This window comes from Cydia strobilella, chromosome 25 (assembly GCF_947568885.1).
Source record: "Cydia strobilella chromosome 25, ilCydStro3.1, whole genome shotgun sequence".
NCBI lineage: Eukaryota > Metazoa > Arthropoda > Insecta > Lepidoptera > Tortricidae > Cydia > Cydia strobilella.
Window position 1 is genome coordinate 655003 of NC_086065.1, and position 22243 is coordinate 677245.

At 37.4% G+C, this 22243-nt stretch overlaps 2 protein-coding genes across 6 annotated transcripts in view; both read right to left on the reverse strand.

Annotated features, from left to right (window-relative positions):
• Window positions 1-15424, reverse strand: part of LOC134752749 (uncharacterized) — a 29470-nt gene extending 14046 nt beyond the window's left edge. The window contains exons 1-5 of one of the 3 annotated variants that reach the window (XM_063688437.1): window positions 14660-15424; window positions 13331-13712; window positions 12559-12650; window positions 11443-11500; window positions 831-995 (exon numbers count right to left, since the gene is read on the reverse strand). In XM_063688437.1, the coding sequence (XP_063544507.1) occupies window positions 831-995; window positions 11443-11500; window positions 12559-12650; window positions 13331-13712; window positions 14660-15094 (1132 nt within the window). In that variant the 5' untranslated portion in view covers window positions 15095-15424. Of the gene's footprint in view, window positions 1-830; window positions 996-1542; window positions 1964-2326; window positions 2908-4680; window positions 5102-5579; window positions 6054-11442; window positions 11501-12558; window positions 12651-13330; window positions 13713-14659 lie in introns of those variants that run through there. The other 2 variants (XM_063688439.1, XM_063688438.1) reach the window with 2 other exon arrangements.
• A 909-nt stretch (window positions 15425-16333) lies between these two features.
• Window positions 16334-22243, reverse strand: part of LOC134752948 (uncharacterized) — an 84583-nt gene continuing 78673 nt past the window's right edge. For 2 of the 3 annotated variants that reach the window (XM_063688727.1, XM_063688725.1), the window contains 2 exons: window positions 18002-18068; window positions 16334-17389 (listed from right to left, as the gene is read on the reverse strand). In XM_063688727.1, the coding sequence (XP_063544797.1) occupies window positions 16671-17389; window positions 18002-18068 (786 nt within the window). In that variant the 3' untranslated portion in view covers window positions 16334-16670. The remainder of the gene's footprint in view (window positions 17390-18001; window positions 18069-22243) is intronic. The other variant, XM_063688726.1, reaches the window with a different exon arrangement.

Here is a 22243-nt window from a genome sequence, read left to right on the forward strand (position 1 = left end):
GGAGCATACCTTCAAGCCTTATCCAAGCTGCTAGTGTATCAAAATAAATAATAATAATAAAATTAGCTGTATCTGTTTCCGCTGCAGAACTCCCTGCCGGGGTGTTCTCAAGACTACATAAAGGTATAGTTTTTTAAAGGATCTACGATCTACAACCCCTGGAGTTGCAGGCGTTTATAGGATACAGTGGTCGCTTACCATTAGGTGCGTACACCTAAAATACGTACCAACTCGCAAATGATTGAGTGCCAGTGTAGTCTTGTTGCCGATGATATATGGCTTCTGAACGACCTGGCTGCATTCCTTGAAGTCGCCACAGAAACGGCACTGCTCGCCTCTGTTCGGCTCTGATGGGGTTTCTTTTATTGTAATACCACCTTGTGGCAAACAAACATACAGCTCGCCGGATAGTTAGCGGTTACAGACGCCTACGGACGCTTGTAACTTCCTTTATAAACCTATACTTTTTTGAAGAACCCCATAATGTTTCTCGCCTCGAGAAAAATTTTCTTTCCTTCTGTGTCTGGTTCCTTCCCAACATGGTTAATGCGGCCTTCGGCAGTCCATCAAGAAGGTCCCGGAAGGGAGTCTATTCCTTCTGTTTGGCTGGTGGTAGCCTCTCCTCTGTGAAATGGGATAAGGTTCTGTCTGATGGCCGAATCTGACAGTAGATCTTAGTGCAGTGTGATAATATACGCACCTACTCGCAAATGATTGAGTGTCAGTGTCTTGTAACTTGTTACCCATGAGGTAGGGCTTCTGAGCGACCGGGGAGCATCCCTTGAAACCTGTAGTGTCTTATGGCACACCATCTGTGTAAAGATACGTACCGACTCGCAAATGATTGAGTGCTAGTGTAGTCTTGTTGCCCATGAGGTAGGGCTTCTGAACGACCTGGCTGCATTCCTTGAAGTCGCCACAGAAACGACACTGCTCGCCTCTGTTCGGCTCTGGAGGCGAAGGTTCCGGCTGCGTTCGCGTGCTGGAGTCGGAATCTGGAAAAAAGAAAGTAAGAATAAGATAAAGACTATATTGTGGCGCCACGCTAGCGATCAGTTGGTACTTGGTATAGCTACAACAACCTGGGTCTTTGGATGATATAATTGAAATACAAACTTATTATAAGCAAATAATTTTACTAAACCATTTTGCAAACAATTTCATTTCTGGTACAACTTTTAAACCCAACTGTACAGATGTAGTGCATAATTGTTTTCCAGCGTATTTGTCATGCTAGTTCAGTCAACCTCAGTACTTTTTGTACCGAGACTGACTGAAGTAGCAAGACATGTTTGTAAGTTTCCGTGAAAACACGATGGAAAAAAATTATGCACTACATCTGTACTCTTTTTAGACACGACGTTATTTTTTTAAATAACATGACATGGGAAGCAAGCAAACAACAGGTGAAAACCATAGGTTTTAATGTTTCTGATAGTTTTTATTGCCACTAGAATTTTACACAAAATTCATAAAGCAATACAGTTGTAATTAATAACAGATATAGGATGACTAAATATAATCTTCCAAATTCTTTCTTACCATTAACAAATGCTTCACCTCCACACCGTTCAACCTTAACCGAAACCTTCTCAACAGGCACCCGTGACCCCGCACGTAAAGTATGCCCCGTGTAAGACTTAGCGTCCGGCAACTTCAAAAACTCCGCTATCTCTTTAGGCATCTTACCAAATTTATTTTTACCGATTACTTGCGCGCGGCATTTACCATCTCTATATGCTTGGAAAAAGCGATTACTTGGAGCTGAAGCTACACGTAAATCATGATATTTTTTAACTGTATTATAATATTTCCCCGGGACTACAAAAGAATCTTGTAACTTGTTTTTGGTATGAGGTATTTTTATGATGAATAATTCTCCGTGGGTTTCTATGTGGCTTGTTGTGAGCAATGATAGTTCTTGTCGCCTTAGGCCTCCGGTGACTCCAAGGATTAGGGCTACCTGAAATTGAGTAAGATGGTAATTTAGCTAGGATAAAGTCTTGATGATCTCTTCCAGTCAACCTTTCATTAAAGCCACAGTCAGAGTTCATGTATTAAGTAGTTTTAAGAACTGTAAACTAAGATAACTAACAAAATGAACACTAATAGACCTAATAGTAAAAAAAAAAACAAGTGCAGTGATATACACGCATCAGCTGTCAGCTGCTAGTGTATTAGACATTATAATATAATAATAACAATAACTGCAATAAACAATTTTGAATTTGGAATAAAAAGCAGCAACTTAATATTCTTCATTGCTCGAATAACAATACATTAAACAAGTAACAATTACAAAGAAATTAGGACGAAAATTACTTACCTTAGTCGCAAGATATTTGTCATCCGGAGCCTCATCTATAAACTTCTCAACATTCTCAATCGACAGAGCCTTTAGCTTCTTACAAACATATCCCTTATTCAAATTCCTCAACAACGCCACGACCCGCCGATAATTCTCCATACATATATCATGGTTACGTTTCAAACCACATTTCAACATGGAATACATGGCCCATAACGTAGAAGGCTTGTATTTCGCTGACATCTCTTCAAAATAAGATAACATTACATCCTCGTTCAACGAATCCGTATTCTTATCTTTTCGCCAAGTGATAAAGTTTTCGTAAGCATAAATATAACGATCTTTTGATTTGACTGGATATATATCGTTTTTAGTTGTATTTACGGATAGCGGTTCTGAATCGGAATCGTCCGAGGACATTTTTGGTTTGTAATAACAGTTGCTTCGGCCTCCAAAACAAGCTTTTCGTTAACAGTAACTTCAGTTTATTGAACAAACAAACTCCACTAAATATGCCCAAGAACAACAAGTAAAAATTAACAGCACTTGTGCATTGAATTAACAGAGCAGAACGAGTTTAATTAGCACTACACTAGCAGAGAACTGTCATAAATAAATGTCATTGATCCCACGCCACAGAGTGAAAATGTTTCGTTCGGAAATATGAGATGAAGGAATTGCACTGATTAGGCTTACACGCGGCGCTAGTTTTTTTAAACCGCGTTCGCCGTTCAAATTATACAGTTTGATATGTTATTAAAGAATTAAATTATTGACATTAAAGAATTGAATTATTTAATTCGTTTATAGTTTAAATAGTAGTGTTTCTACTATTTAAATTAGCAGTGGCTCAATTGGCAGAAGCGATTGGACCGGTGTTCCAATGGTCGCAGGTTCGAATCCTGCCGGAGGTGTAAATTTTTTCCATTTTTCCTTTAATTTAATAATTTGGAGTATGGAGTAAATATTTTCATTTAATTTGTTCCTTAGAGTACATTAAAGATCGCTCACGCTGATTGGTGCTTGCAAAAGGACTTGAAAGCCGTGCGTGAGATCCCCGCCAATCACCAAAACGAGCGTCAAGGTCATATCAAAACCAGTTCAAACCCATAGAGAGAGTAGTTAGACCAATTAAATATGTGACGTTTTCAACCAAAAGGTACCACATCGTCGCTTGTCGATAAGGTTGACTTCTAATTATAACTATATGTGACGTTTTCAAGCAAAAGGTACCACATTGTCGCTTGTCGATAAGGTTGATTTCTAATTGAAACTATATTGAAATAGCGCCTTATTGACAACCGACAATAAGAGTTTTGAATGATTCACGGTTAGTTTCACTAGACTTATATTGACCGGGAAAATCGGGAGCTCACAAATAATACAAAAGGTAATCACGGTCTATATCCCGGTCAATATAAGTCAACCGACAATAAGTACCCTTTTGGTTGAAAACGCTCGACATGTTTCACTCCGTACCGAGGAGTGTCATCCGACATATGTCGAGCGTTTCTCGACTTAAATACGTGAGTGACCCGTTATTAATATATTTAATATGTCTATGTCTCACGGGAGTTGACTAGGCTAAGTTGGCAGCGATCTTGATAGCCCAGACTGTAAGTGTTATTTTACACGTCAAACTTCTATGAAAATGTGACGTTTGAATTTGAATAACACTTGCAGTCTGGGCTATCAAAATCACTGCCAACTTAGCTTGGTCTAACTCTAACTAATTGTTAAATTGGAGTCGAATTCCTGGCAACCTTTGGGCAAAAGATATGAAAAAAAAGGAGATAGTCGCTATTGTTAGAGAGAAATTAACTAATAAGCATAGCAATTAAGCAAATATTGACATTGAATTTATTATTGTAATTATTTATACCTCATACATATACAAAAAATCTCTCTAACCAATTATTAATAATAGCATGCATGGCCTGTAAATGAAATTTAAATGTAATTTAGTAATAAGCTAGATATAAGACAATTTGTGTGCCCTGACAGGGTGTCATGGAAGCTTCCTGTATAACTTCAATAACATCTCATGTACATGACTTTTACAAATAAACATCTTATCTTATCTTATCTTGTACAGACAGAGGACCCTATTATGCAGCACATATTGGACCAATGTAGGCCAATCTGAAGCCCCCCATTCACACTACTGCCTTACAGTCCGCCTCGCAGGGCTGCAGAGAAGGATATAGCTCACACACTATACTGCTTAGCCGTCCATCACCAGAGGGCCTACCACGAAAGACAAAAATGGAAGTCTGCAGTAGTTTCCACCAATTTAGTGGTCACAGAAAAAATAACCCATAACCAATATTGTATAAAACTCAAAATTACACCAATAAAAACCCACTCCTTACCATTCATTGGACCATCTGTACAGTGATCAGCATTCATCAGCACCCTTGGGCATTCAGCAGATGTTGATGCTTTGCGAAAAGAATGGCCGGTATATGCATTGGCATCCGGCAAATTCAGGTACTCTGCTATCTCCCGAGACATTGAGCCAAACTTATTCTTACCAATCACTTGAGTGCTACATTTACCGTTTCTAAATTGTTGAAAAAAGCGGTTAGTTGGTGCTTTCGTTGCGCGTAAACTTTGATATTTTTTAACAATTTGGTAATATTTGCCTTGGATCACGAAGGAGGCACGTGATCTGTCTTTGGTGTGGGGTGTTTTTATTACACATATTTCTCCATGGGTTTGTATGTCATCAGTTGTCAAGTCTATGAGATCTTGCTGTCGCAAGCCACCGGTGACTGCGAGAATCAGAGCTGCCTGTAATAAATGTAAGCCACCATTCATTGATAGTTTTATTTATAATTTAGTCTTTATTGCACAAAAAACACTCATAGCCTCGTAAGACCCAGGGCAATTTTGGGGCTTTTGAATTTGGAACTTTCTTTTATTTCTATATCATATAGAAATAAAATAAAGTTCCAAATTCATATAGACTATATGAGTTCAAAACTCGAGTTTAATTTGTATTTGTACAAGTACATGGGGACTTACGAGAATAATAGGCGGACTTAATGCCAAAAATAGAAGTACTGCTCACAAGAAATAGTATAGAACGCTCATTTGATTCTTGCATACTTTAGAGTTAAGAAACAGACATTAGCTCAATATTTCTTAAATATTAAAACAAGATATATACATATATGGTATAAATATTAATACACCTTATAAACTTCAAAGTGTTCTTGTGTTCAGATATGTAACCAAAATTCTAATAATATTTGATAATTCAGCTTACCTTAGTAGCAAGATATTTATCATCGGGCGCCTCTTCTATAAACTTCTCAACATTTTCATACGTAAGCGCCTTCACTTTCTTACAAACATATCCTTTAGACAATTTCTTCAAAAACGCGCCTAATTGGCCATATTCCTCCATATTAACATTATGGCTCCGTTTCAAACCACTTTTCAACATGGAATAAATTGCCCATAAAGATGAAGGTTTATATTTTGCCGATATTTCTTCGAAATACAACAATAACACTGCCTCACAGAAGGAAGTGACGTTCTTTTGTTTTTGCCAAGAAATAAAGTTTTCGTACGTTGTTATATACCTTTCTTTTGACTTCTCCGGTAATACATCCAACGACATTTCTACCGAGTTTGAGATGACAAGCCTCACAAAGTTATTTTAAGTAACAAATTTCAATCGATACAGCTACACCGTATTAATAAAATAAAACAGTAAAAAATAATGTAACAACAGCGATGGAAAATCGTAGTCTCAGTCTCACTGACAATGACAATTGACAATAATGACATTGATTGCATACCACAGATAATTTTTTATAACCACAGAGGGCTTACCGCGAACCACGTTCGGCGTGTTACCTATCTGTCACACTTACGTACGAGTTTACAAGTGTGACAGAGAGGGACCACGTCGAACGTGGTTCGCGGTAGGCCCTCAGGTTTCGTTCAGTTTTTTTTTTCCAGTAATTTAATGATCCAGATGTGATGATCAAATCGACCGATTTGATTAGACAAGAAATTGGCATCAATCTCATCTAGCGTCCACACAAACAATTTAATCACCAATTTTTGATTTATGCGCTCAAATTTTTTAAATAACTCAAACGCGCATACTAGCGTCGAAAATTGGCATTCTTGCGTCCGCAGCGCACCTTCATTTGATCGGTTATAATCTTACATCAAGTGGGATCGGCGAGCCAATTTCATTTTTGATACTAGATATGGCGCGCCGCGCAAGACTTGCGACGGAAGATATAACCATCCCGCGGATTTTTAACTTTTACCTCACCCACCAAAAACCGGACCAATTTCGCGCCGGTACGCCCGTCTGTTACAACTTTTATGTGGAACATAGGTACAGTTATATTATGTGGAGGCCTCATTCTAAAAATCCGGATCACAGACCTCTAACGAGATTAAAGGACATTAAAAAGATTGCAGACCAACTCTGGAGGAGAGAATCAGCAAATTGGACTGCTTGGAGGTGAATTGGAGAGCCGTATATCCAGTGGGGTAGCCACCTAAGGGCAAGGTGGGGCAGTGCCCTGGGGCCCCCAAAACCTGATTATTGATAAAGTACCTTTAATAAATATAATATTGCTAAAACCTAAAAAGTTTAGGGGCCCCAGTTTTTGTTGCCCAAGGCCCTTGGTCACCAAGCTACGCCACTGCATATATCCAACAGAAATCATCGCATTTATTCGAGATAAACTATAACATACAAAAGTATAAAAACTACAAAGAAATATAAACATAAAATTAATAAATAGTTTACCATGAAATGAAATAAAATAAAATAAATGGTCCCGCCTCTGCATAATGCTAACCCAACAGTGGGTGCATACTCCCTGAAGAAGAGAAGATGTGCCTACATTTGTGTAGATTAAATCATACACCACTTGGTTTAAACTATTGTACTCACTAGAAATTAAAGTAGCATCACTTTTTAAGCTAGTCTCCTCATGTTGTTCCAGCGCTTCCATCACTAATGCTTTTCTTTCTCTCTTTACAACAGCGGTGCGTACTTTAGGTGTCTTATTACGGTTCTGACAGTCAAATTTTGACGGGAGGCGTCCCGGTTTTAACTTAATTTGAAGAATAGAGCCCATTACATGATAACGCATGTAATTTTCCATATCATTTGGTAGCTAAAAAATAAAAATGTTGCTAATAAATTCTTATATTAATAACTAGAATTATGAAGAGTAAATCAACAGCTGTATAAAAAATTTCGAATCTAGTGTATTTACGTAAAAATTAAGTAAATATGTAGCCACATTAGTTTTTATGAAAGCAACTGCCATCTGACCTTCCAACCCAGAGGGTAGGTAATCTAGACCTTATTGGGATTAGTCTGGTTTCCTCAAAATGTTTTTCTGCACTGAAAAGTGGCTAGTAAATATAAAGTGATATTTGATATTTCGTACATAAGTTCCGAAAAACTCATTTATACGAGCCGGAGTTCGAACCCGCGACCTCCGGATTGAAAGTCGCACGCTCTTACCGCTAGGCCCCCAGCACTTATAATTCTGCAGTAATAAGCACAATTCCTGATCAAATCCAAAAGCACATTGAGCACAGAAATTTGAAATGCCTGACTCGACAAAATGCATAACACCTTTATAAACAGACATATTTCATCTCAAACCTCAAACGAAGATTTTAAATTACTCTTTATCAATCAAAAGAAAATACTTACATCAAAGTGATCTTCACAAAACCAAATATTTCGCGCTGGATCCGCTGGGTCTCGACGAGCGAGTGACAACCACTTTTCTCTTATTGTTTTCTTTTTTGGAACGTAAACAAATAATTTGTTAGGTGTTTTTGTTGTTGTGTTTTTGCACTGAGGGACCCCACACGACTTGTAAGTATTGTAACTTTTGGTCTTTTTGGATCTCATTTTATTCATATTCAGCGAACATAAAAATATTCAATCGAGTCAAATTATAAATATATACAAAGAGAATTATAATATTTATAATCTTTACGTTCTTTCTATACCTAATCTAATTGACATTGACATATCTCATATATATTGATGACATTTCATATTCATTTTCGTTTCACGCGGTTTTCAAACGCGTGTTATTTTTATTTTTTAACCCTTAAGAGTTTTAACCTAACCCAACTAGAAATTCTATCTATCTATATCTATCTATATAAGCCCTTTATCCTGAACTAAGATTTTTCTTCCTAGATATTTCTAACTAGAACTTATAGCTGACCAAACAACTTTGTCAGTAGAATAAGGCACGAAATTCAAATTTTCTATGGAAGGATAAAAACATTCGCGATTAAATTTTTTTTAATTGCCGCTCTTTTCTACTGACGAAAACATAGACCTAACATTCCATAGATCAGCAATACGCGTGCGCCCGTGAGGGACAAAACATACGCAATGCGACAATATGATTGGTCGAGTAGATTTGTAGCCCACCATAAACCATACTAAATTTACGGTGGGGAATTAAAAAAAACCGGCCAAGTGCGAGTCGGACTCGCGCACGAAGTTCCGTACCATTACGGAAAAAACAGCAAAAAATCACGTTTGTTTGGAGCCCCATTTAAATATTTATATTATTCTGTTTTTAGTATTTGTTGTTATAGCGGCAACAGAAATACATCATCTGTGAAAATTTCAACTGTCTAGCTATCACGGTTCATGAGATAAAGCCTGGTGACAGACAGACAGACGGACAGACGGACGGACAGCGGAGTCTTAGTAATAGGGTCCCGTTTTTACCCCTTGGGTATGGAACCCTAAAAAGTGAGACTGTGACAAGAACAAACAATAACAGCGCTTTCTCTGCTACTACTTAAGACTATGCCGTTCGGTCATTTCCCCCCACCCCTCATGACCGATCCAGTTATACTAGAATCATGGACGAAAATGACTTGACAGTTGACAGACTAAAAATTGTTTTCTTAAAAACGTGAAACAAAACGCCATGTTGTAAAGCTCTAACAGACAGGCGAACCGGATCGCAACCCTAGTCCGGTCAGCTTATCTCGTTCTCGCTTTCACTCGATCGAACAGGCCAGATACAACCATCTATTAGTACTTTAATACATAAAGCGCTTATTACATCTACACGGCCGCCGGGCACTTTTTGTAAGAAGGCCGACCCGACCGACATAAATTAACGTTTCGATATCTTGGTTTTTATCCAAATCCAGTAGAAATTATATGTATATATTTTTTCTCCGAATCGCGATTCAAGGATACCAGCCCGCCGCTCTACCGACTGAGCTACCGAGACTTACCTGTTGACGTTATTTCCACTAGGTATATTCTTAATATGCTCTCTGTCTACAGGTATAACTAAGGACGCTAAGTGGACCCACCTATTCCTATCTCTATAATTATATCGCTGTCCTGCAAAGTGCGAAACTCTTTGTACTTAGCTTCCTTACTTTATAGTGAAGGCACAGAATAAATAATAGTACCTACTCGATTGTACATTTACGAAACATGTCTCTTTGTGAAAACTCATATTAGTCAGTACAACATCATGAAATCTAACCCTAGGTCAACTTCTAAATTCCATGGACTCAATATTAATTACCCATGTCATAATTCTGCTCATTTTGAAAAATCTATTCTTTTCATGTCTGTCAAAATCTTCAACCATTTGCCAAATGACTTAAAATCCTTGGATTGTCAAGGATTTAAAACCAAATTATTTAAGTGGTGTTTACAAAAAATGTTCTACTCGGTTAATGAACACTTTGTATCCACCAACGCCTAATAACTGTTATAATATTTTATTATTATTATTACTTTTTAGGTACTGTATTAGCTTGACATATAATTGTTATGAAAATTTTGTGTTGCCACTTTTCTGTATACTTGATATTGACCTGTTATTATTATTCTCTATCTCCTCGGATTTCACGGGCCTATAAATCCCGGTCTTTTGATAGGCTTGCGTGGGGATATAGATCCAACACGTAGAGGCCCCTTGGAGAGCTTTAATGTCATGTAGAACGCCTGCTGGAACCCGTTCACAGGTGCAACAATAGACACCCATGAACAGGTTGCAGCAGGCATTGGAACTATTGTAGAAAAAGTGAACAGTATACCGGTCTATGGATTGAAGTTTGGGTGGACAATGAGACTGGGCTATTGAAAAGAAGTCCGGACACCTGCCATAACAATGCTAACACACGTTATCGAGGCAGGTGGTGACTTGCCGCTGACTAGATGGGCCCCTGAAACTGCCGTCGTAAAGACGACCAGGAGCAACACCGGTGTGAGCGGCTCAGGGGTGTCGAGAGGTGTGCGCCGCTTTCTACCCAGTGACTGATGTTAACAGCCACTCTGCCAACTCGCGTCTTATGCATCTTTCACTTCCACCCCTGGAGCATATAGCTCTTACGACTCCCCTCTGGACGGCCAATGAAGGCAAGCCAGAGCTGAGAGTCCTGCGGGTCCCCTTGGAGTCCGCTCCGACCGACGAAGACACGCCGGAGACGGAGACCCTGACCGACTCTCTGGAGCACTCGGGTCCGTGGGGTCGTCACTCCCCAACAGCTCGCCACAAGCTGCCCTGCGGGCTTTATTCTCTATTATTATTATTAATACTTATTTTTTAGTCTGACATTTTTATACTTTTATTTTAATTTTATAGGTTTTAATGACATGCACATTGAGAGTCAAGGAGTATTGTACGCCAAATTCAGGCTGATTGTGATGTAACCAAATACTAACCTTACCACCATTTATAACCACTTACATTCAAACAATAAAAATATGTATTTGTACTCCTACTACCGTACAGAAAAGAAACAGCGATTCAGGGACGAATCATGCTGCCCCTTTCTTATGCATGGTGTATGGTACTATCCCTTTCGGCTATTTAGGGTTGTCAAAATTCAAGTCATTATCTTAATGTGGTCTTAGCACGGTCGTGCACGCAAAGGGACGTCAAGTTGTGCCAACCTAAACCCCCCCCCCCCCCCCCACACTCGTGCACGAATCGCGGCGCGAAGTGGAGGGGGCTTAATAAACGGAGCAATGCTGAGCCGAACGTAGCCGAGAATGCCCGAAAGGATTAGTTTCGTTCCACTGGTGCAGGGCGACACCACACGCTGATCATCACATCATCATCATCATCACGTACCTGAGCTGGCTGGACTGTTTAATATCCTCGGCTTCTTCGCTTTGCGTGACGGCTGCTGCTGCAAAAAGAATTATAGCCAGTCAAACAAGTTTGTCAGTAGGAAAAGGCGCGAATTTTTATTTTCTTCGCGGCTACATTTTTTAAATTTGCCGCTTATTTCTACTGACAGAAATGGCTTGACAGACTTTAACCCTTAAATGATTAGTGATATTCATAGACATATTAGTATATACAAGTAGTTATAGACGCGCCACCGAGCGACCGGGAGTAGAGAAAGAATATTCATATAAAATTTGGGCAGCATAAGATTTTTTCTTATTAATTTCGGTATATCGCCATCGCCTCCTCCCTATGATGCCACCTGGTTGGTGATAAGGACAAAGCATGGCACTATTTTCTCTTTCCTCTTATAGGAATCGCAATAAAACTATCTTTCTCTATCAAAGAGTGTCAGGCCCTTGGTGATATTAGTGTGGTATGCAGCCTACACAACGAAAAACATAATTTTATGCATAATTACTTAATTAGATAAAATCGATTTGGTCCTGTATAATTATTTTGATCATAAATTAATACACTTTCCGTTGTTTTATTGAAACGAGGGCTATCGTTTTTTTGCTCACCAGTTGGCGCCTCTGTTGATGGTGGTCCAAAAGACTAAAGAACAGCTGTCAGTCATTGAAGTGACAAGTGACATTTGACATTTCTAACTATGGAAAAGACCACCATCTACACTAGCGCCCCTGGCGTCGAATTCATACGCGTTAGCCCTCATTTGCGCAGTATTTTAGTTTAAAAAAATTACATTTGTTTTACTACGAAATGGCGGAAAATTAAAGTTGACGACTTTTAGTATGTAACTAGCGACCCGCCCCAGCTTCGCACGGGTAGTTCAACTTATTTATACAAAACCTTTACAAATTATACATAAAAACCTTTCTCTTGAATCTTGAATGATCGCAAAAAAAAAAAAACATGCATGGAGCTAATCATAAACAAAAAATAATAACATTATTACAGATAAGTAATTTGTAGTTTATCTTTATGCTGGCCGTAATTTGAGTTTTTTGAACGCATCATAGAGGTTTTATGATGTGTATAAATAAAATAAATTACCTTGTTTTGAATGGTATGGTCAATGTAGTCTCTAACAACGCTCGTCCATTCCTTTTTCAGGGCAGGCTTTTTTAAGGCAATAATGTCACCTCCTGAATAAAAAAAATATATATAATACAAAACTACAGGTTATAAATTTAATTATTTTTAATTCTACTTGTAAATAGTGTGTAGGTACATAATATGGACTATTTGTCTGCAATAAACGATTACGATACGATACGATAAAATATACTCTGGCAAGCCAACTTTGCCAAACTAACTTAATTTTTATCAAGCAGATATGTGAGTAAGCTTTAATTTCAATATTTTCATTCTTTTAATTACAGGACAAATGGAAAAACTCGCCACTACGGGCAAGAATCGAACTTGCGACCTTTTGGAACACTGGTTCAACCTTTTCACCAACTAAGCTACCAATTAAAGCTTACCAGAAGCGTGAGAATTTTTTCAGAGCTCTTTGTACTGGTAATGAAATTTTTAAATACATAATGTAAATAACATATATTTTCGACATAAAATTCGTGAGGGTGACTCACTATTTAATATATTTAACATTTCTGTGTTTCACGGAAGTTTTGTTAATAAAGCTGCGTTTCCACCAGAGATGCGCGAGGATGCGTCGCGACGGATGTCTTTGTTAAGAACCAATAGTATCACTTCATTTGTTTTCCTCGCTCAGAGTGTAATGATTTTTGGTTCTTAACAAACACATCCCTCGCTATGCATCCACGCACATCTCTGATGGAAACGCAGCCTAAAATTTACCAACCTGCATCAACAAGTAAAGTGGCAGAGGTTCTCCGGAAGCAGTGGCCAGTATACAGCTCCGGGTTCGATAACTTCAAGTATGTTGCCACCGTTTTACCCATATTGCCAAAATAGTTGATCCCCACATTTTGCAGTGAACATTTCCCTTTGTAATACGTTAGAAAAAAACGTTCATTTCTACAATCCTTTGGCCTGGCGTCAATGAACTTTTTCACTATGTGATAGTATTTACCAGTGACGGTAAAAGTTCGGTCTAGTTTGTTTTTAGTTTTCATTATATTGACTAGCAGCATTTCGTCGTCGAAAACTTTGACATTTTTGAACAGCAACCTCTGCAGTTCTTGTCTTCTGCAAGCACCTAGCACGCCGAAAATCACTGCTACCTGAAAAACAACTAATACTTAAGCCTGGTTCGCCCTACGTTAGTAATTTAGTTGAGTGGCTAGTATTTGTGACTTTGCATGTTCTGCTTGAAATTAAAATAGCCTTTATTTCAGACAAGTGTTTTGTAAGTACATTTCATTTTGTTGCTAACATATATATATACAATATATATATATCTAGTTTCCATCTGTATGCCTTTTGTAGGCAAAGGCCTCCCCTAACTCTTTCCATTTATCCCTATCCTTTGCTATTGTAGTCCAGCAACCTCCTACTGCACTCTTAATCTCATCATTCCATCTTCTTCTTGGCCTGCCATGCTTCCTCTTTTTGTCTCTAGTAAATCAGTACATTATTGCTTTAGACCACTTTTCTCTACCTCTAAATGTCCTGCTTGCAGCATGTAAAGTCACAAATACTCGCCACTCAACTAAATTACTGACGTAGTCTGAACTAGGCTTTAAGGAGTCTGCGTTGATAAATATTAGGTAACTAAGAAGATGTATTACATTACTTCATCCAATGGTACAATGCCTCAAGGGCCTATTTTAGATTTAAGCTAGTTATTAATTTCGTTTACGTAGTACCACTGTATATATCTTGTATGTAAATAAAGAGTTTTTCATTACTTCATTGGATTGTCAGCTTATTAGTAATATTATATTTAAATATAATTGTACGAAGCACAAAGCCCCAATAAGCATATCATTCTTTTGATTCTTTTCATAAAGTCAAAACACAATAAATAAGGGCCATTTCCAATTTCTATCGCACGCGCATAATTATATTGCTGCTCAAACAATAGCATTGACCGCCGCCAGCATGGGTGGGAGAGCAATTGAATTTTATTATGCGTGAGCAACTGAGATAGGAACAGGCGAGTCAGTGTACAAAATTATTTGTGCTTAGCATCCTCACTTTAAATAAGCTATAAATACAAATGTGTTACCTTCACCATGAGAAAGACTTCATCAGGTGCTTTTCTGATAAATTTCTCAATTTCCGACGGTGCAAATGTTTTTGACTTCTTAGCTTTATACCCTTCCGACTTTTGCTTTAGAAACTGTGGTAGCTTGACATAACAGGATATATCGGTCTTTTCATAAAGTTTCAATGTCGATTTAATCATAGAATACTCAGCCCATAAGGTCGAAGGTGCATATTTTGTGCTCATATCCTGGAAATATGTCAGCAAGACTTTTTCTGAAATGGAAGATATGTTTTCTTTCTTTCTCCATGCCATAAACTTATTGTAACTTTTTTTGTAAATCTTTTTAGTTCCATCTGAAATATTTTCTATTTCTGGAGGACTCGGCACATTGTCATTATCAATAGCGATGTGTTTCTTTTCAGTTAGTAAACTATTTTCATCGCTGTCACTCATTTTTAATTTCTTCTTTATGTACGAGCACAATCCAACTGTATCAAAACTTTTGTAAATATGTTCTTGTTCGGCCTACACACACAACACAGACAAAATCGACCACAACAATACTTATTAAAGGTATTTAATAGTCCTTAAACTGTGTCCAAAAATCACTAGGGATAGGTTAGTTTCAAATTGTCCGTCGAGAAACCGTGTTGGATTCTTTTCTCCAGTTATGTTCTCATAGGTTATTATTGCGTTAATGGTCAGAATAAGATATAAACACAGAATCAAAGCACATTATACCCAAAATATCACCAACAACTCGGGCAAAGCAATATCTATTTTATAAACAAATTATATTGACAAATGACTGAAATGACAGACAATCATATTAATTTTTTATTCGTTCATATGGACAGACTACAGCACTAAGCCATACTGCCTACAATTATGTTAATTGTTAAACTATAACAGACAGACGGGCGTACCGGACCGCGGCCTGTCCGGTTAGCATATCTTTTTTTTACCGCACCGCACCAAGGTCACGGTGTGCTGCGCCGCACCCATGTGTGAACGTGGAAGAAACATATCTTTCTCGCTCTTGCTTATGGATGCGGCGCACCAAGGTCGTGGAGCGGTGCGGTAGTGTGTTACGGTATTATCCTGCATCCTGATCTGTGATCCTGATGTACAGCGGACCACCTTCAACACGATCGAACAGGCCTCGGACTGGACCCAGGTCGAGATCCGGTACGCCCGTCTGTTATGACTTTTCAAGTCAAATCAATCTCCATTGGCGCCATAGAAATATGATTGGCGCCCATTTTCTGCAATCGAACCCGAACCATGCTGCATGCTATTATGGTTTCATGCCAAGTGCTACGGCAATTATGGAACTTAAATAGGTATTGTATGCATTCCTATTGCCAACTTTGTGCAAGGTTATCGTGGTCACTGATCAGAGCAAAGAATATAAAACATCAGAGTATACTAACAAATTGGTTTTCCAGGACTATCGGGAGTGTCGCGATAGTGGGGGGCGATAAAAGCGTGTTGTACTGAACCGCTGATCTATAATGACCAGCAATTGATAAATTCACATATGGTTAAATTGACAAAAATGACCCTGTATATCTGTATTTATTTTTCACTTTCTATAATATGGATTTTTACAATAAAAAAACCGTTTGTAAATACCTATTTTATTATTGTTATTAAGTTTAAAATTAAAAATACACATTATTATGTATTTTAAAATAATCATGACGTGTTCGCATCATTTGGAGATATTTCTCGAGCAAAAGTTTTGCTTTACTTACATAAAAAACTTTTTAAAGAAAAGTAACAATGATGATGAGAAAAACTTTTTGTTGCAATCTCCCCCAGTTTACAAAACAAAACAGAAAAGCAAATGTCCTAAAATTTTACTGACCTTTTAAAAAACAATAATAAAGTTGAGAAATGACGAAAAAAAATACCGAAACATTTAACAACAAATCATTATCCAGTATTACATAAGCAAAATTAATTAAAATCACTGTTTTTGCTTCTTAAATTAAGAGTCATATTGTGTTATATTTAAAAAACCACATCAACTGTTTCCATCAATTCTCACTTTATGCACAAAAACACGTTTTGCAAATTTTGCATCATTAGGTTTATTTGTTCTTGTGTCATTACTAGAAAATCCTATATTATCATTATCAGCTTCATTATTTGTGTCATCTCTATCAATAACTTCTTTTGTATCGCTCATATTTTTACTTTCATTACCAGTTTCACTTTTAGTAACTTTAGCTTTCTTCAGTTTCACACCACTTATTACGATACTTTTCCTTTTTTGATTTTCTTTAATATATACAGTTTCTCCAACTGTGAATAAATCTACTATTCCATCTTTTATCTCTTCATCACTGTTACTGTCTTCAAGTCTATCATATGTTTCATCATCATATTCATGTTTAACTTCTACCATCTCTTCCACATCTTCAACATTTATTAGTAATTCCTGCGCAGCTTTTGCGTATTTAACAAAATCATAAATTACTTGTAGTTTCACATCACAATCTTTACAGACAGTTTTAGGTAAAGTTTCATTGAACTGTACAACAATATCGTTGAAAGCTAGTTTTGTAGTGAAGGAAGCTATATGGGTATGAGATATGGGAACGCAATCTTTGCTGTATTTGCCGCAGAAGCGACATTGCTTTGTGTCTTGTCTTAGAGGGTCTTCCGGCTTTGTTGACTCGTTGGAAACTGAGAAAACTTGTCTAAGAGGCTCTTGCAGCTCTTCTGTTGACGCGTCGGAATCTGAAAAAAAAAAAAACATTTGTTAATAATACAAGATATAATATCATGAGATTGTAAAGGTACAAACAGCAATACTCTTAACCGTCCACTTCCGTCCACACGCGGAACTTCCGCATTATTTTCAACATCCGCATCCGCATAAAATCGATGCGGAGCTTAATGCGGATGCGGATGTGGAACAGGTAGGTACAGGAACGTCTTAGCGGCGGCGTAAGTGCTAGGTAATTTCGTCATTAGCCAATAGGAATCTCGTTTCGTTTTTGTGATTCGTCGATCGAGCACTTTAGCCTGTGACGGACAGCAACAAGAAGTGAATAATTTGTTTTATTTGGACTTTAGTATAGTAATGCGATTGTGGGGCACCTATATTCTATGTTCAAATACTAAAAGTTTCGTTTTTTTAAATAAAAGCTACTAAAGTGTAATATTGGACGTTTTTTATGTGCCTAATCTCGACATCGGCATCCGCATCCGCGGATGTGAGCCTTTAAAAATCCGCATCCGCGGATGTCAAAAAATCAGCATCCGCAACATCCCTAATCTGTAACACCATGGTTGCAATGCAACACTTGCAACAAACAAACGAACTACGTAAGAAGCAGCTAAACTCACCCAAGGTATCTGTGCTCTGGCTCGGGCCTGGCGAAGGTTGTGCGATCAGCGGCGCTGTTGGTTCCGTCTGAAATAAAAAACTGGCATAAATATAATTCATTCTATATAATATATGTCTATGGGAGCTGTTTGAATCCAATGACAATTATTACGAGTCCTTGGAGTCCTTTTATTTTGCCATAGGTGAAATTGATTTAAAGTCAGACCAAGCTGGTTGCAGTGTTTTTGATAGCCCAGACCACAGCAATGTAATAGATACACTAGATAAAGGCCAGTCCAGACGAGGACAATTTTCGCCCAATGATTAAATTGCCTGATTAAATCAGGTGCAGACGCAAACGCCAATTTGTCTCGCCAATTTCGACAGCCGATTATGACCGATATTACCGATAAAATGGGGGCGCGGACGCAAGAATACCAATTTGTGACGCTATAGTATTAGCGTTTGGGGTTTATTTATTTATTTAGAGCGCTCAAATATCACCATAAATCTAAAATTGGTGATTAAATTCGAGATTGACGCCGACGCCAATTTCTTTTCCGATCAAATCGGCCGATTTGATCATCCCGTGTGTCGACGTTGTTGATAGGCATGGGCGAAATGTGTCAGTAGAGGGAAAATACGAAAATACAGTGGCATAACTAGGGGGGGGGGGGGGGGGGCAGAGGGGGCAAGTGCTTCGGGCGCCATCCAAGGGGGGCGCCAAAATGGGCAAAAGGCAGCAGCAGGAAAACTTTTGTCAGTCGTCAGGGGACGCAAATTTGGTGACTGCCACGGGCGCCATATCCTCTAGCTAAACCCCTGCCGAAAATATTGATATATATATCTTTTTATCACTGGGATATGTATCACTCTTTTATATCCTTATAACCGTGTGTATCAGTTGTCCCGCTCGCAGCTGTATCGGCCCTTAGCTCCTAGCTAACTTAACTTTGCGTCATCTTATGAGTTAGAGAGAGTAGTTACTTAGTTATTATAACGAAGCTGAGTTGTTGAATACCTTCGCGTAATCTCAAGTTTATTAAAATATATTCGTTGATATTTATTGTAACACGAGAAATTAGTATAGAAATGCATGGTAAGAAACAATAATTTTAGATAACCCTAAAATCACAAATCGATTAACATGAATGTCATCGATTTTCTGACAGTTAAATGATACCTATGGGGTTGGCCGGTCGAAATAATTAGCAGATGGCGCCAGCATAGCTTATTGCCCTGTCAATCCCTAGAGTTGTGTCAAATTTTTGTTTTTTTAATGCCCTGGATGCTAGCGCTTTAAGCCAAATCTCATACAAAAGGGGCAAGCTATGATGGCGCCATTTCTGCAAACCTTTGACAGTTGCGTTGCCAACCCCATTATACGGAATTATTAAATAAAACGCCCTATACCAGGGCTTGGTTGTTGTGGTTTATCTTTATTCTGTTAAAGCACAAATGAGTGTATTAAGCAGATATTTTATACGCTAATAATAATAAAAAAACACTGTTAAACAAAGAAAGAAAGAAAATACATTTATTTGACGCCACAACATATAGACCTGTACCGCTGGCTATATTTTGACCCCTAGGTTATAAAAATATTAAAGTCAATTCTGTTTTCGCTTATGAATACTTTGTTAAGATGTAAATCTTACATTTTGTTTTGTGTCATATATATATTTTGCTTTTCTAGTAATTTGTTATTTTGTGGTAAATATTTTTTATTTTGAATTATTTTGGAGAAAAAAATATTCGAGAGAAAACATGTAACTGTGTTGCATTTAGGATAGTGTTTTTAGTGTGAAAACATAGTTTGTGTCAATTACGTCCACTGCAATCTGATACTATGTCATAATATTCTAAATGACACAAAAAAAAATTAGAGTTAAAAAAAATTACTTAGGTCGAATTTAATCGTTTAAATAGGTCCATTAAATGATTTTGTGTCTTATTAAGCCATAGCTTCATAAGATATTTGATGATTTTGTTGTAACAGGCTGTCACCGTTACAAAAGAATATTAAAGATCAAGAAGAAGAAGAGTTTACATCTTATTAATTTGAAATGCGGGATAAATAAGATGTATGAATTTGTGTCACTTGCATCCACTGCATAAACAAATATTACAAAAATATTATTTGCGTTCAAACGAAGCTAGCGGGCGGTCTGAATGGGCAACGGAGGCCGTGCAGGGTGGGGCCGCGGCGTGACCTTGCCGTACGCAACGCATGTTTACTTCGCCTGTGCGCCAAATTAACGCAACTTATTCAAAGAAGTTACGCAAACAACACAACAACAAGCAACAAGCAAGCAAAGAATGCGTCGAATTATCTTTTACCTATTTAAAACTCATAGATATTGTACAATGTCACCATTATGCAAAAGAACTGTAAGTACATGTTTGATTTGCGAGCGAGCTGGCAACATTGCGCAGGGAAATCTTAAAAATATCGCGTTTTTTTTTTTTTTTTTTAACATTTATGGCCGAAATATCGCGTTTACGTGAACGCCACATACATTTGTGACAGTGATAGGGAAAAGGTACCACTAAAGTAAAATTTGGTTATTAATACCGTGACTTTCTTTCATTCTTTGATAAAAAAAATTGCTATTTATGCAACAAGTGCGGAAATCATCTTTACGCACGTGTATCATACAATGTTTTACTATGCATTGTGCGAGTAAATAAAAAAACATATCATGGCAAATAAGTTTAATTATTAAAAGGAGTGTTTTAAATCGACACGAGTTGCGAATTACCTATTCGCACGTGTATCGTACGTTTTACAGTACATATGGCCCTTTAAACTTTCGACATATGCACGGTAAGTGCTCTTTTCCGCACTAGTGCGAGAAAGTAGCACCATATGTTCTGTAAAAAAAAAATTGAAAACAAAAAGCACTAGTGCGGAAAAGCAGTACTTTCCGCACGATATGGCTCCGTAGGAAACGCACTTTTCGAGCACATGCATTGTAAAAAAATATATAGGACTGTATCTCCTAAACCATGCGTCGTAGCTCAAAAATAATAAAATTTTCGTTCCCCTTTATGTAACCCAAAAGTAATACATGAAAAATACAATGAAAAAAAGAAACATAATCTTTATAGGGCTGTATTAGCTGTATCTCCTATATCGTGCATCGTAGCGCAAAAATAATCAAATTTTCGCTCCCCTTTAAGAAGCCCCTAATTAAGATTTAAAAACGCAAAAAAGAAAAAAAAGAGGAAAAAATCTTTATAGGGCTGTATCTCCTAAACCGTGCGTCGTAGCGCAAAAATAAACGTTTCGGTCCCGTTTATGTAACCATTAATTTATATTTAAAAAAAACAAAAAAAAAACTTTATAGGGCTGTATCTCCTAAACCGTCGTAGCGCAAAAATAATCAAATTTTCGTTCCCCTTTATGGAACCCCAAACTAATATACAAAAAACACAATGAAAAAAAAAGAAAAAAAAATCTTTATAGGGCTGCATCTCCTAAATCGTGCATCGTAGCGCAAAAATAATCAATTTTTCGTTCCCCTTTAAGAAACCCTTAATTAATACTTAAAAAAAAAAACAAAAAAAAACAGGATCTTTATAGAGCTATATCTCCTAAACCGTGCGTGGTAGCGCAAAAATAACAAAATTTTCGTTCCCCTATACGGAACCCCAAAGTAATATACAAAAAACACAATGAAAAAAAAACAACAAAAAAATCTTTATAGGGCTGCATCTCCTAAACCATGCATTGTAGCACAAAAATAATCAAATTTTCGTTCCCCTTAAGAAACCCTTAATTAAAACTTTAAAAAAAACCAGGAAAAAAACTTTATAGAGCTATTATAGCTATATATATATAGATATAATATCTCCTAAACCGTGCGTGGTGGCGCAAAAATAATAAAAGTTTCGTTCCCCTTTATGCAACCCATAATTTATATTTAAAAAAAAAACGCAATTTTTTTTTTAAATCATTATAGGGCCGTATCTCTTAAACCATGCGTCGTAGCGCAAAAATAATAAAAATTTCGTTCCCCTTTATGAAGCCCCAAAGTAATATACTAAAAACACAATGAAAAAAAAGAAAAAAGTAACAAAAAAACTTTATAGGGCTGTATCTCCTACACCGTGCATCGTAGCGCAAAAATAATTAAAAAAAACCCCTTTAAGAAACCCCTAATTAAGATTGAAAAACGCAAAAAAGAAAAAGAGGAAAAAAAAATCATTTTAGGGCTGTATCTCCTAAACCGTGCGTCGTAGCGAAAAAATAATAAAAT